This window comes from Microchirus variegatus (genome assembly GCF_963457635.1).
Source record: "Microchirus variegatus genome assembly, chromosome: 7".
NCBI classification, from domain to species: Eukaryota; Metazoa; Chordata; class Actinopteri; order Pleuronectiformes; family Soleidae; genus Microchirus; species Microchirus variegatus.
Window position 1 is genome coordinate 4867345 of NC_139808.1, and position 25596 is coordinate 4892940.

General features: G+C 40.5%; 1 protein-coding gene across 1 annotated transcript in view; it reads left to right on the forward strand.

The window, feature by feature from the left end:
* Nucleotides 1-11421: 11421 nt before the first annotated feature.
* col2a1b (collagen, type II, alpha 1b) overlaps nt 11422-25596 on the forward strand; it is a gene marked incomplete at its 5' end in the record, with an annotated part of 37191 nt that continues 23016 nt past the window's right edge. Inside the window, 17 exons of the mRNA XM_083892605.1 lie at nt 11422-11653; nt 13149-13165; nt 13467-13499; nt 14394-14426; nt 14622-14675; nt 15855-15956; nt 16603-16680; nt 18649-18693; nt 19837-19890; nt 21486-21539; nt 22182-22235; nt 22665-22718; nt 22808-22861; nt 23008-23052; nt 23165-23218; nt 23826-23870; nt 24036-24089. Of these exons, the coding sequence (XP_083748731.1) occupies nt 11422-11653; nt 13149-13165; nt 13467-13499; nt 14394-14426; nt 14622-14675; nt 15855-15956; nt 16603-16680; nt 18649-18693; nt 19837-19890; nt 21486-21539; nt 22182-22235; nt 22665-22718; nt 22808-22861; nt 23008-23052; nt 23165-23218; nt 23826-23870; nt 24036-24089 (1062 nt within the window). The remainder of the gene's footprint in view (nt 11654-13148; nt 13166-13466; nt 13500-14393; nt 14427-14621; nt 14676-15854; nt 15957-16602; nt 16681-18648; nt 18694-19836; nt 19891-21485; nt 21540-22181; nt 22236-22664; nt 22719-22807; nt 22862-23007; nt 23053-23164; nt 23219-23825; nt 23871-24035; nt 24090-25596) is intronic.

Here is a 25596-nt window from a genome sequence, read left to right on the forward strand (position 1 = left end):
AATTTTGGATGACATACAAAATACGACTTTAGGGCCATGCTCACAACACATGAATACATTTTATTTTTGTACATTACACTTGCATTCTCTGGACTGCACTAGAGGGAATATAACATCTGACTCAAAGAACCGTTTACGAAATGACATGGTCACAATATTTAATTGGCTGATGTTTTTGGACTAAGCTATCTGTTATCCCAAGAAAAAAACATCAGTGAGGACATTAAATGCACTCCCAGCATCTCTTTATGTATGAATTGGTGAATCACTTCCAGACGGATCTGCATCGAGGCAGTTTGTCACTCTCTTCCTCACTGTCTTTTTTGATTGTTTGCTTGGTCTGTTATGATGAGAACTGCACATCTTAGCACAGCTGTCATGGATTAGCCTCTGAGTATATACTGTCTGAAGTGTCATTTTCTATTATGAATATTACTGCTCTGTAAAAATCCACAATTTTTTCGTTTATGTTCCGCTCATTCTTAAAAGCTGTACATTTTATAGTAAAACAAACACTTAAGCAATGCTATAATAGGTTGTCCATATTAATGTGGGTTGCATGTCTGTATATATGGTTATCATCATTAACATCATGTGTTTTTTTGGGCTGATACTCCAGAAAAATTAACCCTACTATAACATCTGTGAAAAACCACATATCAGAGTACATTGTTATAGTCCACTTTAATTACAAATAGAAACTACTAAAATAATGTATTATGATGAGGGGAAATAGCAATGCTTAAAAAGTCAGTGCTCGGAACCGTCTCCTCATTCATCCACATAAAACAGATGCTTTAATAATTTTGGGGATGTTTATCTAACATGTACTTCACATCATAACTTACTCACCAAGTCGGTTTTTATTGGCACTTTGGCGTCATTGAAGATTTTAATATGTGCCTAATATGAGCACATATACATGTGTGTGTCAGTTTTAAGCTTCACTTTACCTCAGCTCTCTCTGCTTTGTACACTTTGACTTCTCGTTTGAGCCATTTATTTCACGCACTACGTTTTCACCTTGTTTTCCACCCGAGCCAATTCAACTTTACAGTTATGATAAAGGACAGGCACAACTAAAAAAAAAAAGGAAGCCCGCTGAAGGCAGCTCACAGTTCAGCTGCATGGCATCTTTTCAGGTGGAAATTTTAACAGGCCTTAGAGCACAGATGTGAGATCCTGCTGGCACATGTGCGAGACCACGGGTCTTCACGGACACTTTGACTGTCAAGGAATTTTTCAGCAAGTTACTTTAATACTATTCACAGCAGTGGTTCTTAAAAGAGCACCCCACAAAGAATCGAAACAAAAAATACTACAGACGATGCCTGATCTACTGGTTGGAGGTATATGTTTTCGCTGGAGTTTGTTTGTTTTCCTGTCTGTCTTTTAGCAACATAACTCAAAAAGTCCCAGACGGATTTGGATGAAATTGAACAAGTGATTAAATTTTGGTTGTGATCCGTGATCCGGTCTGCCCTCTCCGAGTGCTTTTCTAGTTTCCAATGGAATACCAAAATAAACCGATAAGGTTAAAGTGACACATTTGCATTAATATATCAGGATTATGCAGTTGGCCGAAGGCATGAGTGTTGCAAAAGGATACAATGATCCGAGAACTTAAAGATGACAAATATTATGGATTTTTTTGTTGGGAAGTGGGATGCACGGGGAAACTCAACAGATCTTTCACAAAAGAAAAAAACCTTCCCAAATCCAAAAGCTGGGCTGGGTTAGAGGTGGAAACATTGATCACACTGATAGACAAACCAGAAACATTCTCAGAGAACGGGACAGCACCAAGAAACTGAAAAAAATATAAGTGAAATTTGAAGAGAAATACAGTGCAGTACAAAAAAAGGTCTGAGCCTCATGTTTCTGTTGCTGTTAAGTGTATTTTCTCTCAGACTAAGTATTGTTAAAAGCCCTCAGGTTAGGGTAAGGGGTCGGGTCGATGTTACCTGATGTTGCACATAAGTAGCACAAAGTGAATTTAAGTACAGATCGATGCTATTCTGGCAATCGCACTCTGAAATATTTCCAAACAAAATACGTTCTTTTTTTAAAAAAATATGTGAAGTAGTTCAGTTATGTGTACGTCAGCATTCACAAATGCTCCTGAATTTTCCACTTCTTCTTCTCCCCCCTCCTCCTCCTCCTCCTCCCTCCTCTGTCCTTCATCATCACAGCTCCCCTCCCTCTCTCTCCCTCACTGTGACACAGTGGAGGAGAGACCTTAAAAAACACATGCCCAGACGACTGAAACCATGCTCCTTCAAAGATTTGGACTATTTCAGAGTGTTCCCCACCCCTGAATCTCCTTAAAGAGATTTCCACAGATGCTGCCACATTCTACTGCTTCCCTCTATCCCCCCTCTTATTTTCTGTCTCTCTAACCCATCTGCTCCATTGATACGGTTGGTTTCTGAAATCCGTTTCTTCTTTCCAAAACAATTTCTGCCTCAGTGTTGCATTAGTAGCAGCTTTCTAAATCTTATAGCGTAACAAAAGTAACGTTTTTTTTTCTTCTTTTGAGCTTAATTCTTCCTCTTTTTCTTTACTTGGGGCTCACACTTTGGTGCCAACTGCAGCTAATTCAAACAGTGAGGGCTTTGTGTGAGACGCTCATTGACTTATGCAAACATAATTGGGCCGTGTTATTGACTGATGTGCTCCGAGCCAGACAGAGGGGGTGTCTCTGAACCCGTGAATCATCACACACACACATAGGTGGCCACTCAAAAACACACTAATAACTGACTGACCCAAATACACATGCACACAGATGCACAGTGTTCAGTGTCACTCAGACTGAACACTGTAATGATAAACCCACATCCCATCTGAAAACGCTGCTCGCTTTACTTTTCCTTGAGTATTTTTAATAAGTGAATAGACATATGGAAATAGACAAATGTCCCAATTTCCCGCGGGTGCTCTGCTCCAATAGGACTGAATTTGTTCCAAAAAACCAAGATCATATGGTCACACAACACAATAGCCCTAAGATTTTTACCCACTTGCTTTTACTTAAGTGGATACTTTACTTTATTATCCAAGCTGGAAACATGGCAGACATGTTTTTTCATGCTCCATCCATGCAAAACCCCAGTCATATTATTCTTACTGTCAACAAATACAACTTTTAAAGGTGTATTGATAATCAATTCAACTAAAAACTGATAGCTTGATGTCATTTAGATCGCTGTGCTCCACTAGTTGTAAAACTACGATGCAGCAGGGAGCCATACCAATATCCCATGGGTAAAAAGAACCTTTGTTATGATGAAAACCTTTGTTTACTTCATTTAATTCCAAGTTAAATGCACCGTCTTATTGTAAAAACTCACCACCTGACCTCTGTGTTCATTTAAGGTTAAAGGGACACTTTGGTTATGATTATTTTCTATGAAAACATGGCCTACAGTATCAAATGACAATGAGAGAGGGATCCCCGACTGTTTTGTTTCAGTGTCATCGCTTGCGTAGCCTAATCTTTAGCCACAGCAAAGCAGCTGCTTTCCAACGTCAATGCTGTTGATTTGTCATTGTAGTCATAACTTGTGTCCACTGCCACCAAGTGGCCAGAATAATCAGTCATTGTTGAAATTGATGGTGGATTTTTAAAGGTGAGTATAACAGTGTAGGTAGTCGATTTGACCCCATTCGGCCCCCACAGTGGAACCAGACTTCCTGAAGTAGCTTAACGTTGTTATGACTTCAGTCTGTCAGCATCTTTTTTTTTTTTTTTCACGTCCAACCCGACTGATGATGTCATGACTTTTGTTATTTCAGTGGCGATCTCACATGGCTGCAGCTAAAGCTCTCCCAGTTGTTCGCACACCTCTCTCTTCCTGATCCTTCTCCTTCCCACTTTCAGGTTCCCACCATCTCCTCCTTCTTTCAGCTGTCCCCTCCCTCACTCCTGCATTCCATCTTTCCCACCCACCCACCTCACCTCTCCTCACTCTCTCCCTTCCTTTTATATTTTTTTCCTGCAGTTCTTGTCTGCCTCCTTCCCTCTTTCCCTCTCTATCTTTCTCTCTTTCTTTTTTTCCCATACACCCTGATTATCTTTCCAGACACTCTTCATTCCTAAACAGCTACAGACCTATATTCAGTCTCTTGCCATAATTTCCTGCCTCTTCAAAGCGCAGGTTTTTTTTTTTCGTTGTGAGTCCCGAGAACGAGGTCGAAAGCAGACTTAACTTCCTGCAGCTGTAAATTGTCACCACAAAAACAATCCTGCAGAAAAATATTTGAATACAATTACAAAAATCAAAATGCAACAATGCATGTAACAAAATACACAAAAGGGTTTCTGTGGGTGATGGGTGTTTGCATGACACGTGTTGAAATCTCTAGTAGCTAGTGTTTGTACTAGTGTTTTGTTTTTTTCCTGCAACATCTGGGGCTATTTCACTCTTAAAACTGTAGTGCATACCCATATATACATATATGAATGTATGTCATAGCAGCGTTTAGCATTGAGATGAATGCTATGGCAATAATGCGCTAGTAAAGCGAGCAGACACCTGCAAACAGGTCTGGGGTATGACTGAAGAATCCCATGAAAAGTTTATACTGCTCATTCTGCAAGTTTGATGGGATAAATGCTTCCTTTTACCACCAGCTACCTGTGCTGCTAGTTTAGACACACAAACACTCTCAGTCAGATCTGATAGTTTTGCCTGACAGAGCCCATATTCAGCTGAAAGGCAGCTTTATATACCCTCGTACTCTTCACACTGACGAAGTAATCAAACACACACAGCAGTCCATGTCTTTTCCAGGCATCATTGAGGTTTTCACTTCTGAAACAGACCGTAGTCTTGTCTGGACTCACAGACACTGGTCTTAAAGACTTAAAATATGTGTGTGTGTGTGCATGTGTGTGTGTGCACAGACACCGAATCAGGAAGTATCAAAACTTCTTACAGACACAGGGTGTCATTTCCTTGGGAGTCACCATCAAAGAAGTCTCTTCAAAGACATCTGGGGCAGAGCGTTCAGCCGAACAGAGCCCAACCTCACATACGGTGATTGTGAAGTATCATACGCAGTCTTTGCCAAACAGCACTATAAGACTCACAACTGCTGAAAGATGTCCACAAAACAATACCGCGAATACAGCTACGAGCAGCAAGAAGAAAATAAGAAGCTCCAGCTGTTTTTAGCTCTCGAGCCTATGAATAGATAATTGATAGTTTACTGATCCAGAGTCTTTGATCCCTAGGTTGCACAGGGTTTATGGGCGAGCCGTGGGATCACAAAAGGAAAACGATAATCATTCGCTGTGGGAATTTATGCTATTCATAGTCAGATTTTTTTTTTTTTTTTTTTTCATGTAAGATTGCTCAGTCAGGATTAAATGGAAAATGCTGTACAACTTCTGAAAACATGCATTACATGCCATAATTAATATGACTCAGCAGTATTTAGTCTTGCACAAAATGCATGCATTTAGTAATGTCATCTTTTAAATAAGGTTTATCAAAACAAAACATGCCACAGATAGATCAGTAGAACGGTTATGCACTTGGCTGTAGTAAATGAACCTGAAACCTCAAAATGATTGTCTAACCTGCAGGCAACCGCAGCTCTCCGTGGAGCACCCTGCACCACCTGCTCTTGTTTCCAATAGAGTGTGAAGGGGTCAAAGGTCAAAGCTCACAGGTCACAACCTGCAGAGGAGTGACCACTCTGCATAAATGGTGCAACCAACCCGCCCCTTCCCTTCCTATTTATATATATATATATAGTCAGAGTTGAAGCTACAGGGTACTTGTTGTGGCGTGAGCACTCGTGCAAGTGCTGTGATTTATAACCTGAGCTACATGTGACCGGGTTAAACCAGGGACAAGAGTGTCATTCCACCACACGCTGAAAGAGAAGATCGAGTTCTGCATTGTTTGGCCGAGCGAAACCCTCCTGAATATTGTCACATTAAAAGTTGCAGTTTAAACTGTGAGTGTGGCTTTTAGACTGGGGGAATTATGGAGAATCATGTACATCTTCTATACAGCTACTGTACAATAACCTTATATATACTATACACAAGCATTAACATTTTCTTTTCCCCACTTTTTTTCTTTAGAAAAACACATTGCTGTTGTTATTCAACCAAAATTTGGTTGATTTAAAGGATATGGACTTTTGCCCACCCATGATTGTAATTAAATTACAATCATGGGTGTCCCACAAAAGTCCATATCCTTTAAATATTGACTGTGAAATTTTGAATTGCCTGACTTATAACTCTTTAATCTTTGCTTATAGATTACATCAATTGCCACACTGTCTAAGGAAAACCACTCTTATTTTCTTTAGACTTTTGCATTCAAGTAACAATTCAAAGACTTAGAACTGAGCTACAGTGTAAACTCAAATAATAAAACTATTTCACATTGCAGGGAGTGGTGTCTCTGCTATAGCGAGAGGTCATGTGATCACATAAAGGCCCACTCGTGGTCATGTGACACTGAATTCTGCTGCACACATTAAGGGAATGCGTAGAGTTTCAGCATGTGTTTAATTGGTTTTTGTAAAGTCATTTAAATAGTGGATAATTTAACAACAATCTTGATATTATCTTCGACGAAATCTACAAACCATTTTGAACATAATAAAAAAAGGTGTATTTTGTAACTTTTAAGTATATTTACAAATGCATCTTACATTCAAACCGTTTCAGTTTAATTCACAGCAGTTTTGACGCTGCAATGCATATTACGTGGATTCTGCTGCTAAAAAACATTCAGTCTGAGTTCACAGTTTTATTCTAATCTTGATCATGATTTGGGCTTCTCACAAGTGTCGTTGTGCAATTTTGAAAAATGGTGTGCTCTTCCAACCGCTGCCTGACTGTGCCTGCATGTACTTTCCCTCACCACACAGCTCCAATTCAGTTTCCTGGATGCAGTCTGGACAAGTAATGCTCCGTTAAAAGACGTATATTCAACACATAACTTAGTATGTATCGTATCAGAAGACATAACTGCTTTTTTTTTTCCCGCACTTGAGCTTTAAAACTAATTTGAGGACAAGAGAGGCAAAATTATGCAACATTTCTCACAACACAGCAATATTTAACGGTCACTGGTCCTGCATATACTCACTGGCCACTTTATGCATCATAAACGTGCATCAGGATTGCAAAAAAAAGAGAACAGAATTGACTTACAAAAATGGCATGGTTGTTGGTGTCAGATGTGTGAGTCTAAGTCTTTAGGACACTGTTGATCTACAGGGATTTTCACACACAATCACCAGCTGAGCAGCAGGTCAGATGAAAACGGTCAGACTGGTTCAAGATCATAGGAAGGCAACAAATATCTGTATCTTTACAACGCGGAGGACCATCACTTACTCTGATGCAGATAAGCTGCAACCACAGAAGATCTCACCTGTTACTTTATGAGGTAAGGTGTCCCAAATTAAATAACAAATATAAATGCAGAGTATCATGAATTCTTCTGTCTGTCTATAGCGTCAAATATAAATATTCATCACAAAAGACGGAATATATAGAAACTGATTAAGAGCATTCGAACTTTGTCTCCATACCTGTTTTTTCCCCATTAGAGCACACTGCGGTTTAAACAGTAACTGTTCATAAAAGCACTTTGTTTTGTTTTTAACATTTACCTTAATATCATGCATGTGTCTCAATTGTTTGAATATGAATTATTGTAAAGCAGGAACACGATCTATAACAGTGAGGTTCAGTTTTTGGTGACTTTTAAAATCACTTTGACTTCACATAATTGATGGAACTTTGGGTTTACTAACTTATAGTATTGTACATTTCATTTAATCTCCTGCCTCACTATATATCTAAATAAAGTGATGACATTGATCTGTGTGTTACCTCTTGGTCTCCTTGCAAATATGACTTTGTAATTAATTAAGTTGCATGACGTTGAAGTTAGACTCTAACATAACAGTGTAACAGTTGGACCAAGCGCGCAATCATTTGGCGTAACGAACCTGTCCTGACATCGCTATGCTTTCTAACAAGGCCTCGAGAGGGAGGGCATCAGAGTTAAGGGGAGAGTCTAAAGTGTTTTTTGGGTTCAGCAGAAGCACGTGGAGAAAGGAGTGGTCTGGGGCTGGAATAATGGAACCTGGGAGGGAAACTGGGCTCAGATTTCAGCCTGACAGGGGGGTAAGGGGCCAGGCCTGATATTTGGGAATATACGAAGATTCATTGAAGGCAACGGGGACATAAAACTACAGCGTCTGACCCGAGGCGGTCGGTGCTGAGTTTCTTCTGCAGGTCCAGGTCCTGCCGCTGGATTCCCCCGTCGTTTTTTTTTATTTTATTTTTTTGGGAAGGGTGAATGTCGATGGTTGGGCTTTTGTAACTAGGGAATAACACACTAAATACTGAGAGAATCCTCCGCTGTCTGTGCACCCTTCTTTCTCCTTCAGGGGCTCCTGCATGTCTAATATTTAGACATGTTCAGCTTTATGGATTCCCGGACTGTACTGCTGCTTGTAGCAGCAACCCAAGTCTGTCTATTAACCGTTGTGAGATGTCAAGAGGAAGACGACCGTAAGTGACAGCTTTGGTTTTTGCTTATAAATGGACTAAATAGGTTGTCATAAGGTGCATGTGGGGAATAAATCTTCTCCAAGTCAAATGAAATGTGCTCTTTGAGCTTTACGCTCTCGTGCGTGAAGCGGTTCTACTTTTATCCACTCGCAACTTTTACGCACAGTGTTTGGTCACTGAGTCGCAGGTAAAGTTTGCTGTCTGACCGATGATAGTCGACGACCGTCTCTGCATCACTAAGTATTGATAGTAGCCGACTGTATTTGTGAGGTGAAACTAACCTCAGCGCAGTGGATATCGTGGAAATGGACGTGCGTAAAGTTGATGAAACGGTTGAGAGGATGTGGGGCGCGCACACAACGCTTGACTTGTTTTCTTGGCTGAGTTAAAATCGATTAATTTATTCACAACGGTCTTTATTTTGTCCCTTTAGAGTTAAGATTATCAGTTATTCTTTTGAGAGTGAAACTCACAAGATTCAGACTTGGAGCTCAATATTTCCCCCCTTCTTTCCCAAGTAAAGTTGACGCACACCTGTAGGCGCTTTCTTTTAACTGATTATTCAGTCCAGATAGAACGGGAGGGGGGCGGGGTGAGATGGGGATGGGGATGGGTAAAAAAAAAGCGAAAGGTGGTCAGGCTCAATGGCCTTTGGTGAAAGTCTTCACATTCCATTGTTGTCAGAGGGCATCCAGGCAAATCCTGGCTTGTTGAGGTGGAAAGGTGGACTAATAACCACTTTTCACTAAGAAGTCTCATTAAGAATCAAATTACCCCTTTATACCCCCAAACCATGCACTGACTCACTCTTTTTTCTTTTCTGTCAATATAATTGATGTTAGAATATTCATCATCAGCACTGATTTTTTTAGTATGGGTTAGAAACGTGAAGGGTGATGGTATGCCAGCAGATTTGGGGCCAGGAATACTGTTCAATATGATTTCAAGGTTTCCATCTGCTCAAAAGATTACCCATAAGCTGTGACAGTCAGCCCACAGAGACAGAGCCAGGGTTGAGAGGGAGAGGTGAGTGGAAAGAATTAGATGGGGACTGTGCTATTGTAAAGCTGAGAAGTGAAGTTTTCTTAGTGTAAAATAAAGCAAATATCCTAAGTTTTTAAAATATACTAAAAAAGTGCGGGGACGCTGGTGCCAAAGAAACTGCAAGTCTCAGGTTGTCCTTCAGAGATGCAGGGCTCCAGTTATAGTGAAGGTCCTTTCCTTTGCATTTCCCTGGGAGACATTTAAAGTGGTAAAGAGGTCTCACTGTGACCTCAATGTCCCCAGAAACACTCAGATGGGACAGCTCAATTCATCACCTCTCAATTTTAAGGCCACATTCTGACCTGTTAATGTTGGCGAGGAGGACACACGTTATACAAATGCTGAAAAGTTGAAAAATACCTTAAAAAAAAAGAGTCTGTTCCACTGTCCCTGAAGTACACCTGGGTTCACTCTCATTGTTCATTTGACTCCCCTGGAAATCAGTGCGTCTGCCAACGCATTGGGGAAAGAGACTTAAATTATCTCCAGTGATGAAAAGCCAGCGTTCTATCTGCCTGCCAGTAAATAGAGGAGCCCTTGTCCCCAGAATATCCCCCATATCAGAGGAATCTTTCATAGGCGAGTCGGCGAGAGGACAGGTGCAGGCCTGTGATGTTTCATTCAGCCCTGTAAAAATTAAATGTCAAAAACCACAAAGTATGCTCCTGAAAGCTGACCAGTTTCTTTTTTCCTCAATGTGTTTGAACTGGCGTCTGACACAGGCTACGACTTCCAGATGGGGGTTTAAAATGCGCTCCGTGTTTATACAAGGCAATAGTTTGTGAATTGCCCACTCTGTCCCGTGTCCAGAAAGACATCATTCATTGCTGCTGAGGTCCACTAGGTTACCTAGTTATAAGGTAAACACAGCTACTGTACTTGGTCGTTCTCCACTCGCACTCCAGACTCCGAGTTTGCTCCCTGAGGCCTGACTTTAAGTACATCAGACACTTTCACCTCCTCTGTGCAGGTTTAATAACTCCAATCAGAGTGATTGTTTAGAAGTGTTTGGTCTTCTCTTGACTTATTGAGTGATTTACACTTTCACCTCCTCTGTGCAGGTTTAATAACTCTAATTAGAGCGATTGTTTGGTAGTGTTTGGGCTTCTCTTGACTTACTGAGTGATTTACCAGACGGGAAAGCTTTGGCTAATGGCCTGTGTCTGTTGTTCAATTGAAAAGTACCCGTATTCACCGACATCACGTTGCTCTTTGCTCTTATTCGTCAAACTGTGGCGTGGAATAATAAAAAAGAAGCCCCACGCGTGCCTCATTGACTGAACGTAAAGTCTGCAGTAATTCAGGGTGTCCCCTGCAATGTAAACTTGCCCTATATTTATCCTGTTGAGGAATCCAACCACATGGTCTCTATTGGAGGTTTCTTGCAAGTCCTGTTCATCTTCATTGTTCACTTGTGATGTCACACTGCCACCCTGTGGCTATTGAAAGGTTGCACGTGCTAGTTTAATAATAGAACTTAGTCCTGGTCACTAATGATGGGGACATGAAGGTTACTTTTGAAGCAGTGCATTAAGAAGATTATGTTATTTAATAGATACATATAATGGACTATCGATAAAATACTATTAAGACTATTCTGTAAAAGCAAACAAAACTTTTCTGCCATCATTTTGCAGTTGAATCTATGCTTTATAACATGTTTTTTGTCCTATTGTTGTTATTATTGTATTGCATTTGTGTTTTTTTTTTACCCTGAGCAAAGTCTTTGGTTTGTGTCTCTAACATTTATAACCTACAGCAAATGTACCTCATGTATAATGTTCTTTCTTTTTGTTGCCTGGGCCTGATTTGTGTCCATGACTATGATTCCACACACAGAGGAGGACGCCTTTAGCTGTTTACAGGACGGACAGCAGTATAATGACAAGGACGTCTGGAAACCAGAGCCTTGTCGTATCTGTGTGTGTGACACTGGAACCGTACTGTGCGATGAAATTGTCTGCGAGGAGCTTAAAGACTGCCCCAAACCTGAAATCCCATTCGGAGAGTGTTGCCCCGTCTGCGCAGCTGACCCATCTACGCCTATCGGTTGTAATTTATTTATCTTACACCTGCCATAAATAAATTACTGTGCAAAAATCATTTTTTTGTTTGTTTTGGGGAGAAAAATTGTACGACTGAAATCAAAGGTTGGCTTCTGCTGCGTGATTTCATTACTGTTTTCTGTTCCCAAAGCAAACACATGATTAGAAATAAAACAGCGACACATCTGATGATGCTGCAGTGAAATGCCACCCTTATTGTCATTGCCTTTTTTTCTGAAGCTGGCTCACCTTGACCCCCATCTTGTTTGAATACTCTGTCTTTCCCTGAGTACGGTGAGAACATATGGGAGTCATTAAGGAAATACCTCCGTCAAGCAGACATGGCCTCACAGTTCTACTCGATATCCTCTCTGTGGATTTCTCCAGATCTGATGATGAGAAAAAGCAGCAAGAAGTTATTATTTTGCCACATTTAAAAACAAACTAAAAAAAAACAAACACCCAGCCATGGCTTCCTGATAAACAAGGACCTCTTTGAGCAGCTTTGAAAGTGATGACAAATGTGGTTGAGCAGCATCAGAAGTGTCACTGTTTGCACTGCATGCTTGTTGGTCTAAATGCTTTATTAATTGCTTATTTTTCTGTTCATTGCAAAGTTAAATGCTGAGAAGAAAACAACTAAAGCATAGTTTGATGTTATTTACCATTTAAAAGTGAGCTGGACTGAAATGTATTCAGGCCACAGATTCACAGATACAATTATTTCAGTTCCAATTCAGGATCTTTTACAGACAGTTCTGGATTTTAATCAAATTCTTGCCTTTGAACTTCTTGAACTTTGAGCTAGCACCAGCCTGTAAAAAGTGTGCAAACCTGCACACCTTTAATTGCTTTCTAATACTGCTTATTAGGATGCTTTGAAATAGGGCTGGATGATACGACCCAAAAAAACCTCATAATAACAATAAAACATTATTTTTTGAGATTTTTGAAGAAACCAATTCATTGTAGTTTTATACCTTTTTATGGACTAAAAGCAACTGGTTAAGAACAAGCATTTCATAGATCTAAGGTAAAACATTCGAGCTGATAACACTTAATAGTGTTTGTACAATGCATACACATATACATATATATTTAATATTTGCTGTATTATATTGCAATTATGTATTGCCCCACCCCCAATTTCCAGCTCTCGCCTAAACAATATCTCTTTTTAATACCAAAATCAAATGATTTTCTTTGCCTAGGCTCTTCCAATACTCACTGCTGTTCTCTTTCTGCTTTAGTTCCTCTTTGAGCATTTTAGATGGCGACTCAGCAGAAAACACTTTTATCAGTAAAGATGGGCTTTCTGGGTTCTACACGTGTTTGACCTTGGTGCTCTGAAGACTAGTTTCATTTAGGATATTTACAGTGGTTCTCAGACTGTTTACAGTTATTAATGGTCCATGTGTAACTCTTGTGGTTTGTTTCTGTGTAAACCAGTCACTAATTTTGATCTGTTCTCCTCTCTAACCGTCCTGGTCACATAACAGGAGTACCAGGAGCTCAGGTGAGACAATGGATATTAAGATGTTTTGTGTGTGTGTGTTAGAGTGTGAGATAATGATGCTATATGTGTGTGTCTGTGACCCAAAGCTGCCCTGTACCTGCAAGTAAATCTGCATCAGTTCTCAGATCAGTGCTAAGAACCCTGTAGTTTATGAATTTGAATTATAGTTTTGATGTTTAAGAGTCTATTGTCTCCACAGTCTCCAAATCACGAGAGAGAAAAGATAAATGACACAAACCGTGTTATTTTGACAGCTGTATTTGCTAATAGCTGTTTGTTTGCTTCATCTTTTCAACACCAGGGTCAGAAAGGCGAACCCGGAGACATCACTGATGTAAGTTGACACCAGACGACTCCTTGTGCTGCAAATACACCTAAACATAGTTTTTATTTGAAAACGAATGCTCAGTCATTACACTGGTATGGGAGATCTTTTTACAATCTTATACACAAAAAAACTTACTGGTAGTGAAGAAAATGCATGTGTTTCACTTAAAGTTAAGTGCACAATTAAGTTAATACTGCATTATGTAAGTAATGTGAGTTAGAAAATAAGTATATGTAGTACGATAGTGCAAAAAACGGAACATATTTTTATTCCTATATTATTTTTTACCAGTGCACAGCATGCAGCAGAAAGTATTTCTAAAATGTGCCATTCATTAGTCACACATTCTCTCCGACTGCGTGGACGTGTGTGTAAATGAGGCTCCGGAATAGGTTTGATGAAATAACTGCAAATATTTTTATGATGCCAGCGTATGTTTAGAAAGAGGAAGTGAACAGAGAGTCTGTTTTCCCACTCGTCAGGAAGTCGGCCAAGCACAGCTTCCATCATGGATGTGTAATAAAAAAAAAAACAATTCAGCTAAAAGAGAGTGTGAGAGACTCTCATGCTGCTGCACCACCTGGAAATGCTTTACCCATCTGAGGGAATGCACGTCGTCCATGACAGGACGCATTGTTTATTGTACGCTCTTTTTTTTTCTTTCTTTTTTTTAAACGCTTCGCCCCCAAAGTGATAAGCAATTAACAAGTCTGCTGCGATGGGAGAGCGAGATAATGTTCCTGCATCTCAAATCTTAACTTCAAACACAGCTGGTAAATGGGGGCGTTAGTAATAGCGTTCACTTTGTGCACTCACACGTGCCTTTAATACACTCCATTAACACGACTTTCCGGGACTTTGGGTAAAATTTTCACACTTTTTTTTCCCTCCTCTGTGCAGGTTGTAGGACCAAGAGGACCACCTGGCCCCATGGTATGCACCGATCACCGTGTTTGTACATTTTTCCTGTAGAAAGCTTTCAGGGCCTGTGCTATCTTGTGCTCATGCTGCAGAGAAATTACTGCATTCAGAGCAAAGAAAAGTTATATCAAATTCAACTTCATCTTGTCCATTTTTGTAGCTGTTCCTTCTGACATCTAATGACTTTACTGTGTCCCGTTGACCCAGGGACCATCAGGAGAGCAAGGAGCCCGTGGATCAAGAGGGGACAAGGGAGAGAGGGTGAGGTCTTTATTTAAATGCTTGTCGTATTTTCGCAGCGACCCTTACGTGAGGCACGTGACACACACACACACACACAGAACAGTCTGCTTCCTCATGAAGTACAGTACGCCCCATTGAATCTGATAGCTTTAGGTCTTTAGGGAGGCCGGTAAGGGGGGTTGGGGGGTGGTGGGGGAATGAGGTACCTGCTATCGTTTATACGTTTGCAGAATGGCTGCCTTTCACAGAGCGGCCACGTGCCGTTTTTCCATTAGCCTGTGTGGTCTGGGTTGTTTGACAGATGTGGGACGATGTCGGAGACTCACTCTCTGCTGCTGTCTGAGACATCGCAGTCAGCCAGTGTGCGGTGAAATTAGCTTTTACTGCTTTGATCATCACAATAATTCAACAACTCATAGAGTTTTGGCTACAGGTAGAATCGTATTTTAGGTGTTCAGCACATTCTTTGGTCATGATCCCCTTGCAGCATCATTTGTCACTACACGTACAGAGGTATGCCAGGTAGTCTGCTTTGGGCTGATAAATCGTCAGATTTTGCAACAGGCCCTAAAGGGGAGACTTATGCAATTTGTTTTGAAAAAGTTCGCCCTACGCGATGAACTTAATTTATCTATCAATACGGTTTTATTCATAAAACACAGCGGCACTGAGGGACCAGCGTTTGCCGGTCAGGTGTCGTCAAGTCCTGTCATGTAAAGTTTGGAAACGGTCCAGCTAAACGTCTGTCAACAGAGGCTTTGTGAAACGTGAAATGTGGTCCGTCAGTCGATCAACTGCCAACAACCGTGTAATGATTTGTCCAATTCTGAATTATAGGAGTTATATAGAGGAAAGATACGACACTAATATGGGAAGTCTATGTTATTTGAGGTGTTTTTATTATGGTAAATACAACCTTAAGATCAGTTTTAGTGAATGGTATGTGTTTTGCAACTGTGTTTGATTTCAAATTCCAGAAAAATGATTTGTCAATTAATTTTTGTTTGACACAAGATGGTGTTTTGAATACTTGAGGTTGTTTGTTTCATTGAAGACTGCTGGTTACACTGACATTTATGCACACACATCATGGTTACACTCAACTAATGGTAAAAACTTAATTTTCATTTTTACTGTAGGTCTTTGTCCTTGTAATTTTCATGGATATTAACTATATTTTTGTAAAACATATTTCAGGGAACCTCTGGTCCCCGTGGCAGAGATGGTGAGCCTGGCACCCCCGGAAACCCTGGACCTCCTGGACCTCCAGGACCAAATGGACCCCCTGGACTTGGTGGAGTACGTATCCCGTGACATTTTTGGGCGTACAGTTTGCTGAAGGGCCTGAAGTGTGGGTTCACTGTGAATGGGTGGAATGAGCTAATTGAGAAAATTGAGTGCAGGCACTAAGACAACAACGGATGTGGATGATGCAGAGACAGAGAATATAGATCGAATGCCTCTGATTCTTTGCTGGAGAGAAGAAAGGGAGGCGTTGGATTGAGGGGAGGGAAGGTGGTCGCCGGGCAGAGGGTATTATGATAGTCCTGAGTGGAAGAGAAGGGAATTTTTGGGTTGGGAGGTGGGGGCAAGGAGACAAGGAGAGTCTTTGTGAAGGAGAGAGTGAGATGAAAACTGTACACAAGTCCCCCCGTCTGTCCTCTGTCCTCTGTCCTCTGTTCAGAACTTACATGTAAAGCTCTGCTGATGATAATCTATGAAAGAAAAAGCACAGTATCAAGACATAACGTCCTTAAAAAAGCGACAACACCTAAGAAAAATACTTGCATTTTACATGATGTACTCTAAAACAGCCACTCCCTTAGTTGTATATGAGAAAATGTTTTTTTTTTTTTTTTTTTGTCCTCATGAAGAAAGACTAAGTTTGATTTAAGTTAAAAGCCTCCATATGTTATAATAATCAATTATTTTGCACTTTTTCCAGAACTTTGCTGCTCAGATGGCCGGTGGATTTGACGAGAAGTCCGGCGGTGCACAGATGGGTGTGATGCAAGGACCAATGGTGAGCGAGCGATGATGATGATGATGATGATGATGATGATGATGACATCTGCTGCCCCACCCATGTCCCATTTCATATCATTTACAGTCATTTATGAATCTGTTCGGATGCCGCACTTTGGGGGACTCGTGAGCCAAGCAAAGTGTTTAGACTGACTTGTTTTTTCCATGTGAAGAACTGATTTCAAATGAGGCATCCACAAACCTCTGCTCTGCTTAAGGGTTGGAGTAAAAATGCCAAACATCAACCAGCTCCAGTGACTTCAGCCTTTAAGGAAGAGCTAAAAAGTTTGTTCATTAAATCCACCAGAGAAGGACTGCATTGTTCAGATGGACACATCATCATCACCGCTGTCCTTCTTCAGGACAGAAGACGCCCATGTAGGATTTACAATCATCAAGCCTTTGGAGGAAATCTACAAACACAAAGTCCAAGCACTTGTACATCACTTATGTTGTTCACTTATTTTCTTCTTTGAAAATCAAGTGTCGAAGACAAAAAGCGTGAAGGAAAAATAAACACCTCACATGGAGTACGGAGGTATCGTTTTATAAATTGACGAAGCAACCGTTGATGGTCATTGCACTCAAAGCCCATGAAGAACCAATCGGTTAGCTGGCGTAGCAGTGTGAGCCTGGGATGGAGTAAGGAGCACACGCTGGATGCTATTTTTGGTTTGAAGAGCCACAGAGCAGCAGTCTGGCAGAGTCTCAGCTCAGAGGAGAATTGAGACACCAGGAGGCAGCGGTGGTGGTGGTGTTGGCTGGAGCCGATCAGCAGTGTGTGTGTGTGTGTGTGTGTGTGTGTGTGTGTGTGTGTGTGTGTGTGTGTGTGTGTGTGTGTGTGTGTGTGTGTGTCTTTACTCCTTCACATGTCTGTGAGCAGCACCACAGCACTGGGCCCCATTTGAAGTCAGCCGACGCTTAATTTGGCATTTTTGCGAGCCTGCAGTGAAAGAACTGGACTGATGTTTAAATCTTAAATTGAGCGTATGCAACCCACTCGTATATAAACACACACACACACACACACACACACATGCACATACTGGATGCCAAACCATATCCATACACCCACATACCTAACCCTCAAACAATGCTTTTACTGAAACACGCGTCTCTAAAAAAAACACACATCCCCTCTCGGAGATACAGAGCCCCATTGATAAGTGTACACCGACTGTGGGCGAAGGCTTCCCACACCCCACTGAAAGGTGACATTCATTCCCTTCTGAGGACCACTGTGCCTCGCTGTGACATTTTCCTTGGCGGAAATCCCTCACGTATTTAAGTGGGAACCCGCGATGCTGAAATGAGGCTTTATAGAAGGGGGGAAAAAACCCTCCTGTTTTGATTGAAGATGAAAGCTCGTCACGAGTAATCTGAATCAAGGCGCGTCGGACGTGTTCATTTCTACCTCGAACTCAGCGGCGCATGAAAGCGGCAGCAGAAATGATGTTTGTCGCAGAGGAGGTTAAAGCTCACAAAATGTTGTTCGAGAAATCTCACCTGGTCTTGTTTTTCGATGCCTGAAATCTCACCTCATCTTCTTGGCCGTTAACTTGATTTTCATCCTGTGTCAGGAGTGTTTGGAGTCACGTAGAGTTCAAACACTTCCCTCTGCTGATGACCTTTGAACCACACACACACACACACACACACACATACAACATGAGAGAAAAAAAAGGAGCTTGACAGAGAAACGCTGAACGCTAACTAAGGAATTCCAACTGATTTATGGATTTGACACATGCGGCTGATGAGCTTTGTGTAGCTTCAGGGTGAAAAACGCGGGGTAAAAATGTATTTTTATAGCTTCTGACAGAGTTCAAGTGGACAAGAGTGCCGGCGTTTCTCCTCAACAGGATTTCAAGAATTTCTCTTTACGCTGCTTTATGAGTGACGGTTATAGGATGTGATTTTATGTCAATCATCTCATTTCTGTGTCTTTTTTTTTGTTCCCCCTCAGGGGCCTATGGGACCCAGAGGACCACCTGGCTCCTCCGGATCACCTGTAAGTACCTTATAAGCCGAGGCAGACCTGCAGACAAGATTCTGCATGACAGGATACTGAGCCCTTAATCGTATAATTGTGACCGTAAACCGCAGTGTCTTACGTATTCTGGAGTGTATTCAGTAAAATATTTATTTATGCATTAATATCACTAATGGCCCCCGTAAATGATCGGCAGAGAGCGTTACCACATTCTAGCAGAGCACACGTGCAGGCTGCTGCAGGGGCTTTACTGCCACAAGTCAGACAAACTGTACAACACCTGACACTTAACCTTCCACAGTCTACTGAGATTAACTGGCCAAACAGAACCCCCCCCCCCACACACACACACACACACACACTGCCTTCTTCTCTTCCTGCTCACAGCTGAGCTCTAACCACAGTCATCTCTCAGAGTGAAGCTATTAGGTTGGAGGCGATGCCAGCTGACTTGCCTCGACTTGATGGTTTAATCGCCCTATAAGCCCACATATGGAGAGAAGCCTTTTTCTTCTCGGAGCCCATGACAACAGAGTGCTTAACATTTAATAAGTGTCACTTTAAATCACTGCAGTCTGAGTGTATAGTGCATACTTCCTTTGGCAAAGGACAGGTTTATGCAACTTAAAAGAATTAGTAGATCAACTGATTTGTCAATTTTACTATAACTCACTAACAATTGACTTTTTCAGTTGTGTTTTTTCCCCCCCAAGGAAAAACAGAATGGAAAATCCTTCACATTCTTCAGTTTGAGGAACTGTAAATCATTTGCATTTGGACTTTGCACATTTTTAACTGTATTTTGAATTTATGGATTGAAAACAATAATCCCTACACAAGATTACTGACATCAGACACAACAAAAGTGTGTTTAGGGTTCAAACATAAGGTTTAGGGATGCAAGTTTATCATTTTTATTAACTGATTAATTGTTTGGCATTAGATTCAGCTCCTTAATCCCAAATTGCCTGTTTTGCCTATTTAGGATTACTGTCAAATATTCTCTTTTGAGAAGCTGCAAGAGCACCCTGTTTATTCAAATAATGTATTCAAATGATCTCTATACATATTCTGTTTGAGTCATATGCTACTATTAATATTAGAATAATATAAAAAGTTTGTTTTCTCATCAACCTTCTGCCTTTTTCTTCTACATCTCAGGGCCCTCAAGGTTTCCAGGGCAACCCAGGAGAGGCTGGAGAGCCTGGACAATCTGTAAGTGTCGCACAGCAAACTATTCCCTCTTGTTGGCTTCAGATTATGATATCAGATTGTGATGGTGTGTTTCTGAAAACATGTTGTTAAGAGAAAGAAAATGATTAAATGAATAAAATATAAAGTAACAAAACAAAGGATTAGGTAGGCACTGCTAAACTAAACTAAACAACAGTCTCTTTAACCTCATCAAATGTCAGTCACAGCTTCTCCATTGTAGCTTTACCTCATTTCCATTAGCACCTTTTTAATCTCTCACCGTCAACCACAAACATCTACAACCTGTGGACAAGCCTGCTGCTGATGTTCCAACACTCATCAGTTATGTGAAGCCTGACGTCTAATGGTGAAAAAAAGACGTACTGACTGTTGTCTTTCTTCACCCATCTTCTCAATGACAGCATCTCATGAATTCCTCCTCAGATAATCCCGTAACACTGAATAACTTCACTCACACGTGCTGCAGGGCACTAAGCCGTCACATTTGTTCATTATTTTTTTACACTTCCTCCTCTTCATTAATGAAGCTTGACCTTCTCTTGCCCTTCCCGTAGATTTACAAACTCAGACTCTCCTCGTTTCCTGTCCGTTGTCCCAGCAGGTAGAGAACACAGGGTCTGCTCACTGCTGTGTTAATCTGCTCCTCTGGGGTTCAGATAAGCTGAGGTGCCCCCTCTCTCTCTCTCTCTCTCTCTCTCTCTCTCTCTCTCTCTCTTTTGAAGACACGCCAGCACATCATTAAGTTTGATTAAAATCAAGCTTCCACCACCAGAAAAAATAACAACCTGTCAGTCGTAGATGAGTCAAAGTGTTTGTGAAGTCCAGAGGAAACTTTTTGACCCCCCCCCCCTTTTTTTTTTTACCTGAGATAATAAGAACATTACAAACACAATGCAGTGAAAAAGAAAGAGGTTAAAGATAATGATACACATTTAGTTTGGAAGAAACTGTAGACAGAGAGAGATAAAGACTGAGAATAACTGAACCTTCATCTTTAAGTGTTTGTTTAATTTTCTGGTCAAAATCCGCTCTATAAATCCTGCTGATTCCGACTTCTGTACATTAACAATCGCACTATTGTCATAATTATGAGGAATGTAAATCCTTGTATGTGCTTGTACATATAAAAAAAAAGATACTCACTTTAACTAATTACTTAAAGACAAATATGTTTCGGATCAACATGATAAACAGGTTTTAATGCAGTAACACATTGTCAATGCTTTCACACACAAACGCAGGTTTATGAAGATAGATAATATGGCGATTGTTGTTTTAAAGATATGCACATTGACATTATCGAGTAGTGAATTTACTTTGCAAAAACCAATGAATCTCTTCTCGCTGCGGCATTGAGCAGGATCTAGTGTCACATGACCACTAGTGGGCCTACTTGATCACACGTCTCGCAAGTGTTTGAATTTTGAAAGAAAATAAGAGTCGTGTCCATTGATAAAATATGCAAGCAACAATTGACGAGTAATAACACATAAGATACTGTATTAATTATGGTGTAAAGGTCAAAATGCTGCCCTCTGTTGGTTGGGATCAGTAACTGTCTCACCTTGGTGTTGTTTTCTCTTTACTAAAATCAGGGCTCCATGGGTCCCCGCGGCCCCGGTGGACCCCCTGGAAAACCCGGAGATGATGTAAGTGTGACGTCATAAAACAGTAAATGTATATTTAAAAGACTTGGACCAACATGAAATGTACTTTGAACTGCTTTCCTCAATACTTGCCATTCATCTAAAGAAGGAAATGTCCACTGAATGCCTTATTGAACCACTGTGTCACTGTCATAATTGTTGAAAAGTAATTTATTATTTAGTATTGGTTTCCCATTCCTGGCCTTATTTATGACACCCTTTATTTACATAAAATGACAGACTTTAATATTTGTATTTATACATTCTTTATTATGGTTAGCTTTGTTTGTGACCATTAGTAATGAATATTATGGTTAGTCTCTTGTTTTAGGTTATACTACCACAACCATCTCAACATGACAATAGCTCTTTAAGTATTTACAATATACATAATATACAGGATGTAGCCTTTAGTGTATTCGTACCATAAAAACATCTTGAAAGTGTAATGTCTGCGTTTAACCACACGATGACAGCAGACATGCTATTCCTCAGTGCATCCACTAGGGGCAGTCATCCTCACAACAAGACCATAAAGTTAAAAAAATCTGTATTTCTACATTTAAAAAGCTGCACCTGCACGAATTTCACAAATTAACACGTCATACGTTTTAAACATATTTTTCCTCTGTTGATGTTTTTTAGGGCGAAGCAGGAAAATCTGGCAAATCTGGAGATCGTGGACCTGCTGGACCTCAGGTGAGACGGGTTTATCTTTAAAATACTTTTTGTTACTACGAGGTTTTATCCTGTCATTTCACAAATGACATGCTGTTAAACTGCTCTAATGCTGATATTGTTACACAGTGTATTCTATTCTTCTTTTTGTCACTTCTCATTATATTGATTGCACCATAACCCCGCTCTCATCATGGCTCATAGCGGTGATTGATAGCTGCAAAGATTGAGTTTGTGGAGGTTTTGATTAGATGATTAGATTAAATGTTAATTACTGTGACATTACGTGGAGTCATTTATCATTTCAAGCCAAGAAACAGAGCATTAAGTCACTAACATTTGAAAACAACAGTCACAAATTTAACTTCACACGACTGGCAGCTTGAAAGTAGTTGTTCCCTGCTCACTGTTTTATTAATCTTGTGCATCATCTCACCTCTTGTGCCACAGGGCGCCCGTGGATTCCCAGGAACTCCTGGTCTACCCGGCATCAAGGGACACAGAGTGGGTGTTTTTCCTCTGTTGTCTTGTTTGCTCTTTGTGTCGTCATCATCATCATTGGTTTCCCTAACGTCTCTTTGTGTCTATTTTAGGGTTATTCAGGTATTGATGGAGCAAAAGGAGAGACTGGAGCTGTTGGGTCAAAGGTAGGTGTTTTTTCCTATTTCTGGTTCATTTACAGCTGATTTTACTGTATGTCTGTCAGAAATGGTTGCCAAATTAAAAGTCGTCAGTGTTCAAAACAAACCATAGTCATGTTTCTTCATCCTCTGACCTCATGTCCTCTCTTCAGGGTGAGTCTGGCTCTACTGGAGAGAATGGCGCCCCTGGACCAATGGTATGTGTTTCTGGACATCGTTAAAAAAAACAAAAAAACATCAAAACATCTTCATGATAACAGTAATGTCATTCATTGTGACGATTAATTTGACTTTTGCTTGCCTTCACAGGGACCACGTGGTTTGCCCGGTGAGAGAGGTCGTCCTGGACCCAGCGGAGCTGCTGTGAGTCTCATCCCCTTTCATCTAAGTCTTACTGAATTCAAAAAGAACATGATTATAGAGTGATTATATAACAAGTAGTTGAGATACTTTTTTTTTGCTTTAAGATAAACAATGACACTTGTAGTGATTGAACACTGGTCAACACCAAATTTATTGTTTTTGCTGATTTAGGATCATTTTGATGTGCTAAATCCCAAATTCACATTGGTTTGGCTCAATCAGGTCAACTTTCAGAACAAAGCTGCATATTTGTTTACATGTACAGGTATTATCACGTCATATGATGCTAAAATTATGTTTTTCTTTCACATTACAAGTGAATGAAATGTCTTCGACTAGAAGATCTTGCAAACATTTTGATTTTTCAAAATCAAATTAGCATAAAAACCTGACCTGACTGAGAAAAATGGATGTAATTTTTGGATTCAGCCGTGCAAAATGGTCCTAATTCAGTTGAAAAGACATAGAAAACTTACATTTTTTTTGTCCTGTAATCTGTATAAAATCCATCTCTTGTAATGTTTTAGTTATTTAAATAAAAATATGTATTTCAGATGATTTAAACTTGAAAATCTTTGTGCTAATGATGTATTGCCTTTTTATTCAGGGAGCACGTGGAAATGATGGCATGTCTGGCCCTGCTGGTCCTCCTGTGAGTCTCATTTCATTTATTTTCATACTTTGGTTTGAAATTGATTTCCATTAAAGTACACGAACACCTGGGATCCCCATTTCTTCTCTTCCTTCTCCACACACACACACACACACAACTCTAACACTCACTGATAATAAACAGTCTTTCTCTTCCTCTCTTTAGGGCCCTATTGGTCCTTCAGGAGCTCCTGGTTTCCCTGGCTCTCCTGGCTCAAAGGTAAGCTGTCACTGTTTCTGTTTCCCCTTTGAACGTCAGTGTGATTCAGAGAGTGAAGTAAATGTTACTGCAACACAAAAAAAACCCCGGGTGTGTAAAACAGGAACCAGAATTGTGTTTTGCGATGACTCTGCTTCATGCTATGATCACCATCACTACATAGAAATAAGACTTTTCTTGAGTCAAATTCAGGTCTGTAAGCTCAGAAAAATGGCAGCACGCAGCTCAGGGAGGATTTGTAGAGACAAGTTGAAATGCTTTAGTGAAATCAGAGAAGACTGCGCTGCACTGAAAAGGGCTTTAAGCTGCCATCTGTGTGGAAAATTAGAAAGGAGGAGGGGGGGGGAAAGTAGAAAAGAGCTTTAAAGAGTTATTCTTCCTCACTCGCTGTCTCTTTCTTCTTTTCTCTGTGCTTTGCGTCTGATTTATTTCCCCCCGCACAGACAGACTCAGATCTCATCTCATCTATAATTTATAGTTTGTTTTTGTTAATGTGTTTTTCATGACTCCGCCATTCTAGGAAGCGTCCCATGGTGAGAGACATGAGAGATGACATTGCTTTAATCGACTGAATGTGCATTTTACGGGACTTACGTGAACGACTTTGCATGAGTATAGCGACCAGCATTTTTACCCAGCTCTTACTATTTGTTTTTTTCATTTTTCTGCAACCTCCAAGTTACCACCTCTAAAATACTGAGGATTCTTTCCACAGCTTACTGAAAAACTGGCAGTATTTCCTCTTTTTGTCCCAGTTTCACCTCACTTTCTGACACAGGCACATTCTGGACTTGAAATTCAGCTTAGTAATGAAAGAAGTGTCCTTATTTATCTAAACACTAAAAAAAAATGGTATTATGTCATACTGTTGAGACGGTGGAGTGAGCAAAGCTGCAGCAATAGCAAAGGAATTACCACCAAGAAGCTGCACACCCCCAATAAATGAATAATATTAGTTTAGTTAACAAGCTAAAGTTGGACTTAACACAGTTTTTATTCCAGATATTTATCAGCAGATTGATTCCCATATCATAAATGTTCTCATGGATTAACTGCTAGTGGCTGGAACAAATGTAGATACTACTATATGAGGCAGTGATCCTTTCTGCATGAATTGTGCATGTTCTCTGCGTGTACAGGGGTTTTCCCCCTGTTTGCCTTCCACAGCCACAATGAAAAGCATGCAGAGGTTAATTGGACACTCTAAATTGAAGCGGTAGACAATGAATGACAGTAGTTTGGCTTACTGCTCCACCTCCATTAAAGAGTTAAACATGAACTGAAAAGAGCAAGGAGGTGATTACATCTTTGCTAAAAGCAAAATCCTGGTCTAAGGTCAATGGAACCTGCACATACACTAACTACATGCAAGGTTACAAAACTGCAGCTGTGGTTCTGTCTCGTCTTCACTTCTATTAGTAAATTGTTATACTGCTGCTTCAGCTAAAAAAACTGTCTCACAGTAGCGCTGACGCTATGCGTCGTCTAGAATGTAACACAGCGAGTA